The sequence below is a fragment of the Tursiops truncatus genome, chromosome 11 (genome assembly GCF_011762595.2).
Source record: "Tursiops truncatus isolate mTurTru1 chromosome 11, mTurTru1.mat.Y, whole genome shotgun sequence".
Taxonomy (NCBI): domain Eukaryota; kingdom Metazoa; phylum Chordata; class Mammalia; order Artiodactyla; family Delphinidae; genus Tursiops; species Tursiops truncatus.
This window is the reverse complement of record NC_047044.1, coordinates 95215149-95231970: the sequence shown is the minus strand read 5'-3', so window position 1 is coordinate 95231970 and position 16822 is coordinate 95215149. Positions and strand designations below refer to the sequence as shown.

At 39.5% G+C, this 16822-nt stretch overlaps 1 protein-coding gene across 1 annotated transcript; it reads left to right on the top strand.

Moving 5' to 3' along the window:
* The first annotated feature begins 6297 nt into the window (after positions 1-6297).
* Positions 6298-12682, top strand: GDF3 (growth differentiation factor 3). Its single transcript, XM_004313328.4, has 2 exons — positions 6298-6909; positions 11774-12682. The coding sequence occupies exons 1-2, from the start codon at positions 6642-6644 to the stop codon at positions 12598-12600; spliced, it is 1095 nt and encodes a 364-aa protein (XP_004313376.3). The 5' UTR covers positions 6298-6641; the 3' UTR covers positions 12601-12682.
* The last annotated feature ends 4140 nt before the right edge of the window (positions 12683-16822 follow it).

Sequence of the window (16822 nt, the reverse complement as noted above, 5' to 3'; positions counted from 1 at the left end):
TGCTATAGTCCAAAATAATGTGAACAACAGAAACGTACATTTCTAAGAAAAGATACAAATGGCTTAAAAAAATATCAACCTTAGTAATTAAAGAAGTCCAGGGAATTCCCTGGTGGTCCGGTGGTAAGGGCTCCACGCTTCCACTGCAGGGGGCAAGTGTTCGATCCCTGGTCAGTGAACTAAGATGCCACATGCCATGCAGCACAGCCAAAAAAAAAAAAAAAGAATAAAGAAGAAAAAAAGTCCAAATGAAGTTATAAAGGATATATCAGTTACATCTCATAAGTTAAAGAAGGAAAGAGAATATCCAAGCCCAGCCAGAGTTATTAAAACTAAACTCTCGGGCTTCCCTGGTGGCGCAGTGGTTGGGAGTCCGCCTGCCGATCCAGGGGACACAGGTTCGTGCCCCGGTCCGGGAAGATCCCACATGCCGCGGAGCGGCTGGGCCCGTGAGCCATGGCCGCTGAGCCTGTGCGTCCGGAGCCTGTGCTCCGCAATGGAAGAGGCCGTGACAGTGAGAGGCCCACGTACTGCAAAAAAAAAAAAGAAAGAAAAAAAAGAAAACTAAACTCTCGTTCACTAGTTCTGGGAGTATAAATTGATAAATTATCTAAAACAGTTTATCCCAAAGAATTAAGGCCCTTAACAGTTTTTATGTACATTGAATTGATAATTAGACATAACTTAGTAAGAGCATAATATGAAATGCAGATAGAATTTCATTTGTCATGTCATGAAATGCAGTTAAAGGCATAATTAGTTAGTGTCTAAAGATTAAAAGAAACATTCCTAAATGAGTGAAAAATGGTATATTAATACAAAGTGATATTATTGCATACTCATTAGGGTGATTCTCAGGGATTTTATTCATTTTTGTTTTCTTTTGGTAATGAGAGAAAATTCTCAAGCTGTTAAATGCCAAGAATGAGGTGTTAATAGGATGTAAGATATGCTACAGGGACTCCCCTAGCAGTCCAGTGGTTGGGACTCTGAGCTTCCACTGCAGGAGTCACAGTTTCCGTCCCTGGTCTGGGAACTAGGACCCCACAGTCTGCGCGGCCAAAACAAACAAACACACAAAGCATGCTACAAATATTAACCCTGTGGACCTTTCGAATTTTTCTCCTGATGTCCCCTAACTACTCCTACTCAGACTATATAGTTCTTGCTAATTGCCCACCCACCAAAAATAATTATAAATAAATAAATAAATAATATACTTAATAGTAAAATACATCTAAGGAAGTGAAAAATCTCTAATTTTTTTCTTGATGTCTACCTCAATTTAAAAAATTTTCTTTCCACGGCTTCCCTGGTGGCACAGTGGTTAAGAGTCTGCCAGGGGATGCAGGTTCGAGCCCTGGTCCGGGAAGATCCCACATGCTGCGGAGTGGCTGGGCCCGTGAGCCATGGCCGCTGAGCCTGCGCGTCCGGAGCCTGTGCTCCGCAGCGGGAGAGGCCACAACAGTGAGAGGCCCGCGTACCGCAAATAAAAAAAAAAACCAAAAACTTTTCTTTCTGAAAATTTATTTTTAGTGTGCTGGCTTTGCAGGTGCCCTCAGCAAATTTATACTCTATTTATTTGGGTAAAATCCCTCATTGCTGCGCCATTCCTCTCTTCTCTAAAGACTACTAAGAGAGTTGTGCGTGGTCACCAGGGTGTGGGTTATAATTAGTATGAGAAATCTCAATGAAGTTTCCTTAATTCTTGAAGAGTCTTCTCAACTTTTCTATGTCCACACTAACGCTATGGCTTGCTATCATGTTTAGAGAGGATGGAGGATGTGTCCACAATTCAGCTGAGTTAGAAAAGGTTAAAAGACAAAAAACAAGACAAAACAAAAAACCCCAGGTCTTTTTATTACAAGAAAAGGAGCTCATATATGTACAAATATCAGTAGGAGGGTGTGAGTGAGGTAGAGCATCACGGTTGGAGAAACTTCATTATTTCTTTGAAGTTCTCCTTAGTTCTTAAACTGTTTCCCCAGTTCTTTACCTATGGGACTTTGTTTTGCCACTTCTATGTCCCTAATACTTACAACAGTTTTTTTAGACACTCAGTAGATATTTGTTCAGTGACTGCCAGCAGCATCCAATTCACTTTGTGCTTTGGTGGTCAAGACTATGTTGTTTAAGTAACTTTTTGCTGATAATAAAATTCAAAAAACATTTGTTACAAAAATTTGAAAAATACAGAAATTTACCCAAAAAAATTACTAAGAAATAGCAATTGTTAATGTATTGATATCCATCTTTCCAAATATTTTTCTGTACACACTTTTATAAAATTGGATTATTTTCTATATATTTCTTTATTTCTTTTTTTTTTTTTTTGCTTACATTACTAAGGATAAGTTTTTCTTTTTTTATTTCTTTTTTGGCCACGCCACATGGCTTGTGGGATCTTAGTTCCCCAACCAGGGATTGAACTCGGGCCCTCAGTAGTAAGAGTGTGGAGTCCTAACCACTGGACCGTCAGGGAATTCCTAAGGATGAGTTTTTCATGGATTAGTTTTCACGCTATTATGTATACTTTTACAACATTATGTATGGCTGAGTAATAATAAAACTTATGAATGTTCCGCAACGCGTTTACTGTTGTACAGTTAGGTTGTTTGTAAGTTTTCTCTATAGTAAATAACACTAAAATGAATACATTTGTAATTTTTTGTCCACTCTCATTACTTAATTCACTCAGCAAATATTTATCAAGTACCCATCATCTGTCCCTGCCCTTTTGTAGTTTATATTCTAGTGGTTAAGAATAATATTCTAGGGCAGTTCCCTGGCGGTCCAGCGGTTAGGATGTGGTGTGTTCAGTGCTGTGGGCCCAGGTTTGATCCCTGATCGAGGAACTAAGATGCTGCATGGCACAGCCAAAAAAAAAAAAGAAGAATATTCTAAAAGTGGAATTTCTGAGCAAAGTACATGAGCATTTTTTAAAATTTATTTTTAAAAATTTTGGTAAAATGCACATAATATAAAATTTATTGTTTAATCATTCTTAAGTGTATGGTCCAGTGGCAGTAGGTACATCCACATGGTGCTACCATAACCACCAGCCATTTCCAGAACTGTTTTCATCTTGCAAAACAAAAACTCTATATCATTAAACCGTAACTCTCCATTCCCCATTCTCTCCTCCCCCAATCCCTGTAACCACCATTCTGCTTTTGTCACTATGAATTTGACTACTCTAGGTACCTCATATGAGAAGGACACAATAGTTTTAAAACTTTTAATATATTTGCAAACTTTTATTCTAGGTATGTTATATTAATGTATATATATACATTAATATATATTATATATATATAATATATATATTAATGTATCAGAGCTGAGTGTAATACTTGTTTCCTTGCTTCCTCATGTTTTTTCACTTTTCTAATTGGATAGACAGACAATGTATTGCTTTAATTTGCTTCTTTTTTTTGAATTTTATTTAATTTTTTTATACAGCAGGTTCTTATTAGTTGTCTATTTTATACATATTAGTGTATATACGTCAATCCCAATTTTAGTTTGCTTCTTTTGTTTATAAAGTCTCTTTTTTTTTTTTTTTTTTAGATTGAAGTATAGTTGCATTAGTTTCTGGTGTACAGCAAATGATTCAGTTGTATATATATATATATATATATATATATATACATTTGTATATTCTTTTTAATATTCTTTTCCATTGTAGGTTATTACAAGATATTGACTATAGTTCCCTGTGCTATACAGTAGGACTTTGTTGTTTATCTGTTTTATATATAGTAGTTTGTATCTGCTAATCCCAAACTCCCCTTCCCCTCTTTGGTAACCATAAGTTTCTTTTCTATTTTCTGTGTCTGAGTCTGTTTTTGTTTTTTTTTTGTTTGTTTTTTGTTTTGTTTTTGGCCACACTGCATGGCTGGTGTTGCCCAGCCCAGTATTGAACCCGTGCCCCTGCGTTGGACGGGTAGAGTCCTAACCACTGGACTGAGAGGGAATCCCATGTTTCCGTTTTGTAAATAAGTTCATTTGTACCATATTTTAGATTCCACATGTAAGTGATATCGTATGATATTTGTCTTTGTGTGGTTTACTTCACTTAGTATGATAATCTCTAGGTCCATCCAAATTGCTTAATTTGCTTCTTTTTACGATTGAAGTTGAATATTTTTTATGCTTATGATCACAGTAATTCTGTTGAACTGATATATTTCTCATTTTATTGATTAGAAAACCAAAGGCCAGAGAAACAATTTTTCTAGGACCTCCCTGCCAGTAAGTGATAGAGCTGAGATTTTAATCCAAGTCCATGACTTCAGAACTGGTTCTATAATATTTAGCCATACTGTCTTGCTTTTGATTTTCTAATTAGGGCTGAAAGTCCAGAATTACAATGTTTTTTTTTTGTTTGTTTTGTGTGTGTTTTATTTTTTAATTAAATATTTTTATATTATACAATTTTGAAAGGTTACTTTCCATTTACAGTTATTACAAAATATTGGCTATATTCCCTGTGTTGTACAATACATCCTTGAGCCAGTCTTATACCCAGTAGTTTATACCTCCCACTCTCCCACCCCTATATTGACCCTCCCCACTCCCCTAGAATTATAGTGTTTTGTTTGTAGAACCCTTAAAGAAGGTCAAATTTAATGCTGTAATTTTATAGGGAAAGAAAGTGAGACCCTTCATGATATCTCAGGCCATTCATCTTCTATTTAATAAATGGCCATGCTTGTATTCAAGGAATGATTTAAATGAACTCAGACTCTTGCATCTTCCCATACAGAGGAGAGTGCTAACTTCATTAACTTGAGATGTCTGTGGGTTTTTTTTTCTTTCTTTCTTTCTTTTTTTTTTTTTGGCCGTGCCACATGGCATGCGGGATCTTAGTTCCCCAACCACAGATCGAACCCACACCCCCCTGCAGTGGAAGCCTGGAGTCTTAACCACTGGACTGCCAGGGAAGTCCCTGTTTTTCTTTAATTAACAATAATCTTTTGGGTTTCCCTGGTGGCGCAGTGCTTAAAAATCCGCCTGCCAATGCAGGGGACACGGGTTTGAGCCCTGGTCCAGGAAGATCCCATGTGCTGCAGAGCAACTAAGCCCGTGAGCCACAACTACTGAGCCTGCGCTCCAGAGCCCACGTGCCACAACTACTGAAGTCCATGTGCCTAGAGCCCACAGTCTGCAGCAAGAGAAGCCACCGCAATAAGCCTGCGTACTGCAACTGAGTAGCCCCCCCCGAAAAAAAAAAAGAGTAGCCCTCGCTCACTGCAACTAGAGAAAAGCCCGCTCACAGCAACAAAGACCCAATGCAGCCCAAAAAAAAAAAAAAAAATAGGTGGGAGAGAAACTGAACAAGATTCAGAGAGCCTGATGTAAAGGGTTTGAGTTTATGAATGGTTATAATTTCAGGGCAATGATTTGTGACCCCAAATCATTCATGACACTAGAAACCATCCCCCTTCCCACCACTCTCAATTTAAAAGGTTCAAATGATAAATTTTCATAAAACAGTTGCTTACTGTTTATAAAAATGAAAGGCAATCAAATATATATCTATATATACTCTTTCCATCTACAAATACTGCAGTAATAAAATTTATCAAGATAAAAAAATAGGTGGTATAAAATAATGTAAAATGATAAACTGTCTGTTCTCAAAAAGCTTGAAAATTATTTGGGTGACCAACAAGATAATTCTTCTATAGCATTTGAAAAATCTCGTAATGGTTTGGCCAAAACAAAACAGAACCAAAACAGAAATTGATGTATGCTGCCTTGTTTAGACTGCTCAATAACCTACTTGCCTTTACATGTGTAGTTCCTTCAGCCCTGAATGTCTTACTGAAAAATGTCTGCTAAGCTTTGAAGTTTTCTCCACTGTGAACACTTTGTGCGTGCTTACCTTCCGGCAGGCTCTGTGCCGAGCACTTTTAACACATCATCTTATCAGATTTCTATGGCAAATTAGAAGGCAGGTTTTTCTTTTCAGTTGAGGAAACAAAATTTAGGAAGGCTAAGTGACACGTCCAATGTCACAGAGCTAATAAGTACGGGAACAGAAATTACCCAGTCAGTCTGATTTCTGACTTTGAATCAGGAAGGTCAAAGTTAGTGGAACAAAATTCAGTCCTAGAGCTGAAAACAGATGGGGAGTGTAGATCAACCTCCCCAGGAGGGGTTTTCCCTCCCCGGTTTGGTTTTCCACCTGGCTGTGGATATAGTTTAGTAGAAATCTACCTGTGTATTTGTCTAATCAGACTATGAATGACAAGACTTTCAATTACTAATAGTATGTTCCTAGCACCCATCTCAGCGCGTTGCACATAATAGATGCTTAATGAGTGTTTGTTAAAAAAATAAATGTGTGTCTGCTTTCCACTCAGTCTACTGCTGACAAATCTCAGGTTGTTGTAGAGTTAGGTCCCCGCGTGGGTAATCTTTCTTTTGTGAATTTTTTTCTGGGAGAGCAGAACTGGGGAAGAGAAAAAAAAAATCTGTGCTTTTGTATCCAATTGCCTTTGAGGAGCTGGGAAGAGAGCAATTCACACCTGATTATCTTACTCAGATAAATTAGCAGCACCTGAATTGCTGGGCAGTCAGGCGCTAGAGCTCTCTGCAGCCCCACTAGCCAGCTTCACCTCAGCTCAGGGGCCATGCTTCCTTCGCTGCCAGGCTTGGCTCTAGGCCTCCTGTTAATCCTGGCCTTGGGCCAGACATTCCAATTCCAAGAACGTGTCTTTCTCCAGTCTCTGGGCTTAGACAAAGAGCCTTCACCCAAGAAGTTCCAACCTGTGCCTTCCATCTTGAAGAGAATTTTCCAGGATCAAGAGGCAGCAGCAACCACTGGCGTCTCTCAAGACTTGTGCTACGTGAAGGAGCTGGGTGTCAGTGGGAACATACTCCGACTTCTCCCAGATCAAGGTGAGGACATTGGAGTCTTTCCTAGAGATGAATCTGGTGTGAAGAAAGGAATAAAGGGGAAGTAACAATTACCGAGGGGTTCATGGGCGGCCACGTACTGGTAATTTACACATTTTATCTTATTTAATCCCAACCACTGTCCCGAGAGGAAGGCAGGTATTCTTATCAAGTTTTTAACAATAAGGAAATTGAGGCTCAGACAGTAGATAACCTGTAACCTATTCGAGATCATACAGCTAGTATGTGAACAAAGCCAGGATTCGAAATGGTTTTTTCTGAATCAACAGCTTTGAGCTACAATTTAGGTGGAGGTGTGAGGGTGGAATTAGGGCTCAGTCTCCCACTCCTGAGCCCCAAATTTACTCATCCTGGTCCTCTGGGCTCAGTTTGCCCGGGACTTTTGCTTCTTGCTCCGTACCTTCCCATTACTTTTGATGGGTAGAAAAGGCTATTCTTGATTTGTAAATACAAGGCGATAATACATGCCATCGTCATACCCTTCAGTTAAATCAGTAATTTGCCAAACTGACCACCCACCAAAAATTATGCAGATCAACTGTTACAAGTTGATTCTTCAGCCTAGTTCCTGCCCCTCACGCCCCGACCCGATTCTTTTCTTTTTAATGTCTTTTAAAAAATTATTTATTTATTTATTTACTTTTGGCTGCATTGGGTCTTCGTTGCTGTGCGCGGGCTTTCTCTAGTTATGGCGAGCGGGGGCTACTCTTCATTGTAGCGCACAGGCTTCTCATTGCGGTGGCTTCTCTTGTTGCAGAGCAGGGGCTCTAGGCGCATGGGCTTCAGAAGTTGCGGCTCGCGGGCTCTAGGGCACAGTCTCAGTAGTTGTGGCGCACGGGCTTAGTTGCTCGGTGTCATGTGGGGTCTTTCTGGACCAGGGCTCGAACCCGTGTCCCCTGCATTGGCAGGCGGATTTTCATCCACTGTGCCACCAGGGAAGTCCCCCCCACCCGATTCTTATTCAAAGTCAGAGATGGGTGTTGTAATCTGCATTTCTATATAGCCTCCCAGGTGGTTGAGGTGGGAGGAATTGAGAGCCCTGGCTGGTTAGTTTTACAGCAACTGGAAATAAGATTTGAGTCCAAGAAGCATTTATTGGATGCCTACTAAGTGCCAGCAACTGTGTAAGACCATGAGAGTACAGAGATGAATGATAAAGTCAGCTTTTTAAGAGTTTATAGAAGACACATCAACAAACAGATGACTTCCATACATTGTGCTAAGTGTCACATTAGATGCCTTGGGGGTGGGGCTTCAGGGACAATTCCTGGAGGAAGGTTAAGAGGTGAGGGGAGCTGGTGTGAAGGGTTTTCCAAGGAGAGAGTAGGAAATAGCTGAGGCTACTTCCTTCCCTTCACCATGGAAAAAAAACTTTTAATTTTTGTGATGATCAAAATTCTATCTAATGGTACAGGAAAAGGACACGATCTCATTATCACTCTTCCCTAATGCTCCCCCTAGAGAAAACCACCATTAATAGTTGATGTATATTCTTCCAGACTTTTCTTCTTTGCATATATATAATATAAACTTGTAATTTTTTTATAAACGGGATCATACTATACATTCCTCCAGTATTATGAACATTTTGTTCAAGTCAGAACATATAGTCAACTTATCCCTGTTTTAATGGTTATATGATATTCCATTGTATAGACATGCTACAATTTAAGTAACTGATGTCCTGTTGATGAACATAAACATATTATAATAGTGCAGCTTTATATCTATTTGCGTGTGTGTGCGTGCGCGCACTTTTTCTATTATTTCCCTGGATAAGTTCTTAGAAGGGGATTGTTGTGTCAAAGGGTAGGCACATTTATACTGTTTTGTTTTTTTTTTACATTTATACTTTTGATGTACAGCAAATATCCTTTAAAATTTATACTCCACGTTGAGTGTATGAGAATTCTCACTTACTTTGATGGTAGTCTCTTTAAAATAGAAACTTATTGAAGTAAAATGTACATTCAGAAAAGTGCATAAATTGTACAGAACAGCTCAGTGAAGTTTTGCAGAATAACTAGCACCCAGATCAAGAAACAGTATGTGACCAGCACCCTAGAGGATCCTTCATGCCCCCTTCTGTTAATCACTACTTCTCTACAAGGGTAACTGCTATCCTGACATCGAACATTACGTATTAGTTTTGCCTGTTTTTGAACTTCATGTAAGTGGAACTGTGGAATGTATCCATTTTCGTGTCTGGCTTCTTTCATTCAACATTACACTTGTGAGATTTATCCATGTTGTGTGTATTTGTAGTTCATTTTCATTGCTGTCTAGGATTTCATTCTGTTAGTATATGACAGTGTACTTATCCGTGCTGCACTGGGTGGCCATTAGGTAACAACACTCTTTTAGCTTTTAATTTTTGTGAATCTGGTAGCAAAACATGACCTCGTTGTTTTAATATGTTTCTTTAATAAGGTGGAACGATGCCCTTTCAAATGGATAATGAATCATTTATTTATTTGCTTATTTGTTTAAGACTTAGAATATAGTCTTTTATTTTCTTCCAGCTTTATTGAGATATAATTGACATACAGCACTGTATAAGTCTAAGGTGTACAGCACAATGATTTGATTTACGTATACCACAAAACAATTATCTCAATAAGTATAGTGAGGGAAGTCCCTGGTGGCCCAGTGGTTAGGACTTGGCGCTTTCACTGCCATGGCTTAAGTTCGATCCCTGATTGGGGAACTAAAATCCCAGAAGCCGCGCTGTGCAGCCAAAACAACAACAACAACAAATCCAATAAGTATAGCGAACATCCACTGTCTCAGATAGATACAAAGTCACAGAAACAGAAAAAAATTTCTTTCCTTGTGCTAGAAACTTAGAATTTACTTACTCTTTTATACACGACATACAGCAGTATTGACTGTATTTATCATGTTTATTATCTTAAAATACGAATCATTCATTTTTATTTTTCAAATAATTGTATTATTATTTGAAAATTTATACATTAAATTTTCAAATTTATACATTAAATTTATACATTAAATAATGTATACATTATTTACACATGATGACCCTTTTCCTGTTGAGGATTCTTTTCCTTAATGATTTGTGAGTCTCTTAATCATTTGTAAAACTCTTTATATACATATTACAAGTATTCTTGGTTGTTCTTTCAGCTTTTAATTTTGTACATGATGTCTTTTGAATATAGAAGCTTTTTAATTTTCATGTTTTCAAATCTGTTCATCTTTTCCTCTCTGTCTTTTGGGGTTTTTTTCACGCCTAAGGAATGTGATTTAGTGATATGAGTAAAAAGTGAGACTAATACGTTAGAATTAAAGCTGTGAACAGGAGAGATCAACTGTTCACTGAGGTTGAGAAGGATAAGCCCTGTGAAAACATCCCTGCATTTGCTAGTTAGTCAACACTTAAAGATGTTTATTTCAGTGGACCAGTAAGGGTAAGAGAGTTGGACAATAACAAGAATATATGGTAAGCAGTAGAGACAGCAAACATAGACTAATCTTTTTAAGAAGATGATCAATGAAAAGAAACAGAGAGATGATATAGTAGACTTGAACAGGAACCTGGGTCATTTTAAAGGCTTTTTAATTTTGTTGTTTTTTAAATGAGCTTGAAGAGGCATTGTGGTGGAATGGTTAGAATACCTGGGTTTCCACTGTAATTTCTCCACAAGCTGAATGAGCTTAGAAGATCTCTTAGGGTAGAGCCACCCTACCAAACAAGATGGTGGCATCAGGTCAAAGAAGTTATTTGTGGAGAGAAATTGAAGATGCAAAGCAAACAAACAAAAAAAGGGTAAATGTATCCTCTATTGGGCCTTTTCCTAGAGGAGTAGGTGATGTATGAAAATCTAAGCAGAGAAGTTAGCTTTGCAAACAGGCAGAGTTCAGCACAATTTCAAAAGATACAGAGAAGGGGGTCCATGTGGAGAAATTGAAGAATCACATTGCATCTCAATTTCCAGTGAAGTGGGAGAAGTATTCAAAAGTATAAGACTAGAGGGCTTCCCTGGTGGCACAGTGGTTGAGAGTCCGCCTGCCACCAGGGAAGCCCTCTAGTCTTATACTTTTGAATACTTCTCCCACTTCACTGGAAATTGAGATGCAGGGGACACGGGTTCGTGCCCCCGTCCGGGAAGATCCCACATGCCGCAGAGAGGCTGGGCCCGTGAGCCATGGCTGCTGGGCCTGCGCGTCCGGAGCCTGTGCTCTGCAACGGGAGGGGCCACAACAGTGAGAGGCCCGCGTACCGCAAAAAGAAAAAAAAAAAGAAAAAAAATTAGAATTTTAAAAGAAACCAATTAAATACTGAAATACATTTATAGAAATATTTAAAAAATGAATGTGTGTATAGTAATGCATATGATATTTTATTCATGCAACAAATAACAAGATCTAAAGAAGGGACTATACCATCAATTCAAAGTAGTTCGAGCATAAATGTTATTTTAAGCTATTTGCAACAACTTAATATATGAACATACCTATGATTTTTATTGGTAACAGTGTCATAGATGCTTACAATATTATTGGGATTTGTCGCCTATATTCATAATTTAAAGAAATGCTAAATGTCACTTAGAGTTTAGTGAAGATAAAGATGTGATTCTTTTTCCCATCCAAGATTATAGACCTTCTAAATTCTATTCAGGGTCCCTTGGGGACCTGCAATATGAAGATAAGAACCTCTGGCCATAAATGAGGAGTGAGAGAAACAAATCCTCCCAAATGGCTGAGTTTAAGTATAGCTGAGAATTTCCTGCCCTTGTTTTGTATATGTGGATATACATATAACATTTGACATTTACATCACACAGGTGGAGGTGACTCACATCTCTCTGTCCCCATCTAGGTTTCTTTCTTTACTCCGAGAGCCTTTCCCAAGCTTCCTCCCACCTACAGAAGCTCCTCTCCTTTAACCTGTCTGCGATTAAAGATGGGGAACAGTTAACAATGGCCCAGCTGGGCCTGGACTTGGGGCCCAACACTTACTATAACCTGGGGCCAGAACTGGAATTGGCTCTGTCCCTGGTTCAGGGGCCACACGGGCGGGGCCGGGCCACGCCAAAGACAGGTAAAATGTTTGCACTGCAGTCAGTACCATGGCCTCAAGGTGTCCTTCACTTCAATCTGTTGGATGTGGCTAAGAGGAATAGTTACCCCCGGAAGAATTTAGGCTTGTTCCTAGAGATACTGGTCAAAGGAGGCAGAGCCTCTGGGGTGAATTTTCAGCTTGAGGACACCTGCGCCAGACTGAGACGTTCTCTTCACGCTTCCCTGTTGGTGGTCACCCTCAACCCTGAGCAGTGCCACCCTCCTACCCGCAAAAGGAGAGCAGCCATCCCTGCCTCTAAGGCTTCTTGCAAGAACCTCTGCCATCGTCACCAGCTGTTCATCAACTTCCGGGACCTGGGTTGGCACAAGTGGATCATTGCCCCCAAGGGTTTCATGGCAAATTACTGCCACGGAGATTGTCCTTTCTCACTGACCACCTCCCTCAACAGCTCCAATTATGCTTTCATGCAAGCGCTGATGCACGCCATTGACCCAGCAGTTCCCCAGGCTGTCTGCATTCCCACCAAGCTGTCCCCCATCTCCATGCTCTATCAGGACAACGATGACAACGTCATTCTACGGCATTATGAAAACATGGTAGTTGATGAGTGCGGGTGTGGCTAGACTCTCAGCAATAGAACAGAAGGGGTGTTCTTGGGGTAAATGTTCTAATAAAACTATCTGGCTTATGACCTTTGGATTGAATTGTCAGTATATTTATGTTTACAGTTTGTCTTCTTGGAAAATCCATCCTGATTAATGATGTCCCGAGTTACACTTACACACACACACACACACACACACACACACACACACACACAGCCTTAATGATCTTAGTTAATTTTCTGCATTACGCTCATGGGAGTATATTAGATTCTAGATAGAAGGAAACAGTCATTTATTGATCTTCTATTATAGGCAGGCATTATTCTACGTGCTCCTTATAAATATATTCCACTGGTCTTTGAGGTAAACATTATTATTTATGTTTCATAGATAAAGAAGGTGAGATTTAGAGCAGCTAAATATCCAATTCTTCTAAAGTCATCTACTTTGTGAATTCCCTGGTGGTCCAGTGGTTAGGACTCAGCACTTTCACCACTGAGGCCCGGGTTCAGTCCTTAGTTGGGGAACTAAGATCCCACAAGCAGCGCGGCACAACCCCAGAAAAATAAATAGAATAGAATAAAATTTAAAAAAATAAAATAAAATCAACTTTCTCTGCCAGACCTCATATGCTATGCTAACAGTGTTACTTAAAATATATATATATACATATATATATATATGTATGTATATATATATAGGGACTTCCCTGGTGGTAAGTCTCCGCACTCCCAATGCAGGGGGCCTGGGTTCGATCCCTGGTCAGGGAACTAGATCCAGCATGCTGCAACTAAAGATCCCGTGCACCCAAATAAATAAATAAATAAAATTAAAAAAATATATATATATAATAATGCAGAAAAATATATCAAAAGAGTACTTGAAATCTATATTGATATCTATATTTCCTTCTGGTCTTTTATGAATATTATATATCCTATAGCTAAGATCAGAGCATACATATAATTTTGTATCTTGTATTTACTTATAGAAATTTTTTTCAAATCACCAACATCTACATAGTTAATTTAATGACTGTATTATATACAATTATTTAGATACATATTTTACGTAAAAGAATGTTTATCATTGGACATTGTGTTATTTGCAATTTTCATGGTGGAATAGTGTTATGACTGTTCACAAATCATTCTCCACATTTTGTCCCCATCTCCATAGAAAAATTTCAGACGTGAAATTACAGGGTTAAAAGTATAAGTTGACTCTTCTATAATTAATAGAAGATATATATTAAATAAAATATATTGATCTTAAAACAAATATGCATATATTATGGGGTAAAATGCAAAATTCACATGGACTTCAAATGTAAAACTCTAGAGTTGGTAGGATACTTCGGGTTATATCAGGAAGTATGAAGTCACTTCTCTTGTTTGGAGAATTAAAGAGGAAAAGTCTGTGAATCACTGGTTTATTTAGTCGTTTCTTTTCTTTTTTTTTTTTTTTAAAGTTTTTACTTCCCTTCAATGATGATAATAGCTACTCGGCTTTTTAAAATTATTAATTAATTTATTTATTTTGGCTGCGTTGGGTTTTCGTTTCTGTGCGAGGGCTTTCTCTAGTTGGGGCAAGTGGGGGCCACTCTTCATCGCGGTGCGCGGGCCTCTCGCTATCTCGGCCTCTCTTGTTGCGGAGCACAGGCTCCAGACGCGCAGGCTCAGTAGTTGTGGCTCACGGGCCTATTTGCTCCGTGGCATGTGGGATCTTCCCAGACCAGGGCTTGAACCCTGTCCCCTGCATTAGCAGGCACAGATTCTCAACCACTGCGCCAACAGGGAAGCCCTAGTCATTTCTTTAATTCCAATTGTCACTACCTTAAATCATCCTCACCATTCTCATCTGTATTATTGCTATCATTTTTAACCTGATCTTTTGTTTTCATTTAAAAATTTTAAAATGTAGATTATTATAATTTAACTATATTATGTATATATGCAAAAACGCCTGCATAACCCTCCCAGTCCCTTTTCCCATCCTCCTAATGAAACCACCATCCTGAGTTTGGTGTCCACCTTTCCCATTCATTTCTTTATAATTTTACTACATACATTTGGATCCGTAGACATTATAAAGTGTTGCTTCACAAATATGTAAACTTTATAGAGACGATATTGCAGTGTATTTTTCTAAGCCTTTTTTTTTTTTTTTTTTTTGCGGTACGTGGGCCTCTCACTGTCACGGCCTCTCCCGTTGCGGAGCACAGGCTCCGGACTCGCAGGCTCAGCGGCCATGGCTCACGGGCCCAGCCGCTCCGCGGCATGTGGGATCCTCCCAGACCAGGGCACGAGCCCATGTCCCCTGCATCGGCTGGCGGACTCTCAACCACTGTGCCACCAGAGAAGCCCTCTAACCCTTTATTTCTCTTAATTTATTATTTCAGAAATTCTTATAGGTTGATACAGGTATGAATATAACTGATTTTTTCCATAGCTGGATAGTAATCCATTACCTGCATATTACACAACTGGTTTACCCATTATGCTGTTATTGGACACTAAGGACATTCACACAGACTGTTAACAATCATTTGTGTAGAGTGAATACAAAATCTCTTGGCAATCTATTTGTCTAGGACTTCGGTGTAGGGCAGCCGTGAATATACACAATTTGTAAGGACAACGGAGAAGAAGCTACAGAGATTGTAACAACTCTAAATGCACCTCTTGAACACAAACAAAAGTGATCTTTATTTATTTTAAAAAAACTTTATTGGAATATAATTGCTTTACAATGGTGTGTTAGTTTCTGCTTTATAACAAAGTGAATCAGCTATACATATACACATGTTCCCATTTCTCTTCCCTCCTGCGTCTCCCTCCCTCCCACCCTCCCTATCCCACCCCTCTAGCTGGTCACAAACCACCTAGCTGATCTCCCTGTGCTACGCGGAGGCTTCCTACTAGCTATCCACTTTACGTTTGGTAGTGTATGTATGTCCATGCCACTCTCTCACCTCGTCACATCCTACCCCTCCCCCTCCCCATATCCTCAAGTCCATGCTCTAGTAGGTCTGTGTCTTTATTCCCGTCTTACCCCTAGGTTCTTCATGACCTTTTTTTTTTTTCTTAGATTCCATATATATGTGTTAGCATACGGTATTTGTTTTCCTCTTTCTGACTTACTTCACTCTGTATGACAGACTCTAGGTCCATCCACCTCACCACAAATAACCAAAAATGGACAGAAGACATAAATAGACATTTCTCCAAAGAAGATATACAGATTGCCAACAAACACAGGAAAGAATGCTCAACATCATTAATCATTAGAGAAATGCAAATCAAAACTACAATGAGATATCATCTCACACCGGTCAGAATGGCCATCATCAAAAAATCTAGAAACAATAAGTGCTGGAGAGGGTGTGGAGAAAAGGGAATCCTCTGCACTGTTGGTGGGAATGTAAATTGATACAGTCACTGTGGAGAACACTATGGAGTTCCCTTAAAAAACTGCAAATAGAACTACCATACGACCCAGCAATCCCACTACTGGGCATATACCCTGAGAAAAGCATAATTCAAAAAGAGTCATGTACCAAAATGTTCATTGCAGCTCTATTTACAATAGCCAGGACATGGAAGCAACCTAAGTGTCTATCAACAGATGAATGCATAAAGAAGATGTGGCACATATATACAATGGAATATTACTCAGCCATAAAAAGTGATCTTTAAAACACACTCAGCATGCTTCCCTGGTGGCGCAGTGGTTGGGAGTCCGCCTGCCGATGCAGGGGACATGGGTTCATGCCCCGGTCTGGGAAGATCCCACATGCCGCGGAGCGGCTGGGCCCGTGAGCTATGGCTGCTGAGCCTGCGCGTCTGGAGCCTGTGGTCCACAACAGGAGAGGCCACAAGAGTGAGAGGCCCGTGTACCGCAAAAAAATAAATGCACTCAGGGACTTCCCTGGCACTCCAGTGGTTAAGACTCGGTGCTCCCCCTGCAGGGGGCATGGGTTCGATCCCTAGTCAAGGAATTAAGATCCTGCATAAGCACAGCGCTGCCCCCCAAAAAAACGCACTCAGCTTGTCAAGCGTGTCATTGGAATGAGAAACACTGTTCTGATGGTATCAGTGAGAAGATGACTTTGGACAAACCATCATTCAGAACGAGTTAGTAGAACAACCGAGACAAAGCCAACAGTAGGAACCAACATGGTTACAAAGCACTTTCAGATTATATTTGTTTAAGAGCTAAGAAATTGATGGAACAGAAG

Excerpts from the sequence above, each read along its gene's own strand:
- GDF3 (XM_004313328.4), top strand. The coding sequence starts at position 6,642 with ATGCTTCCTTCGCTGCCAGGCTTGGCTCTAGGCCTCCTGTTAATCCTG. Across the intron at positions 6,910-11,773 it reads CCGACTTCTCCCAGATCAAG|GTTTCTTTCTTTACTCCGAG; the intron begins GTGAGGACATTG and ends GTCCCCATCTAG.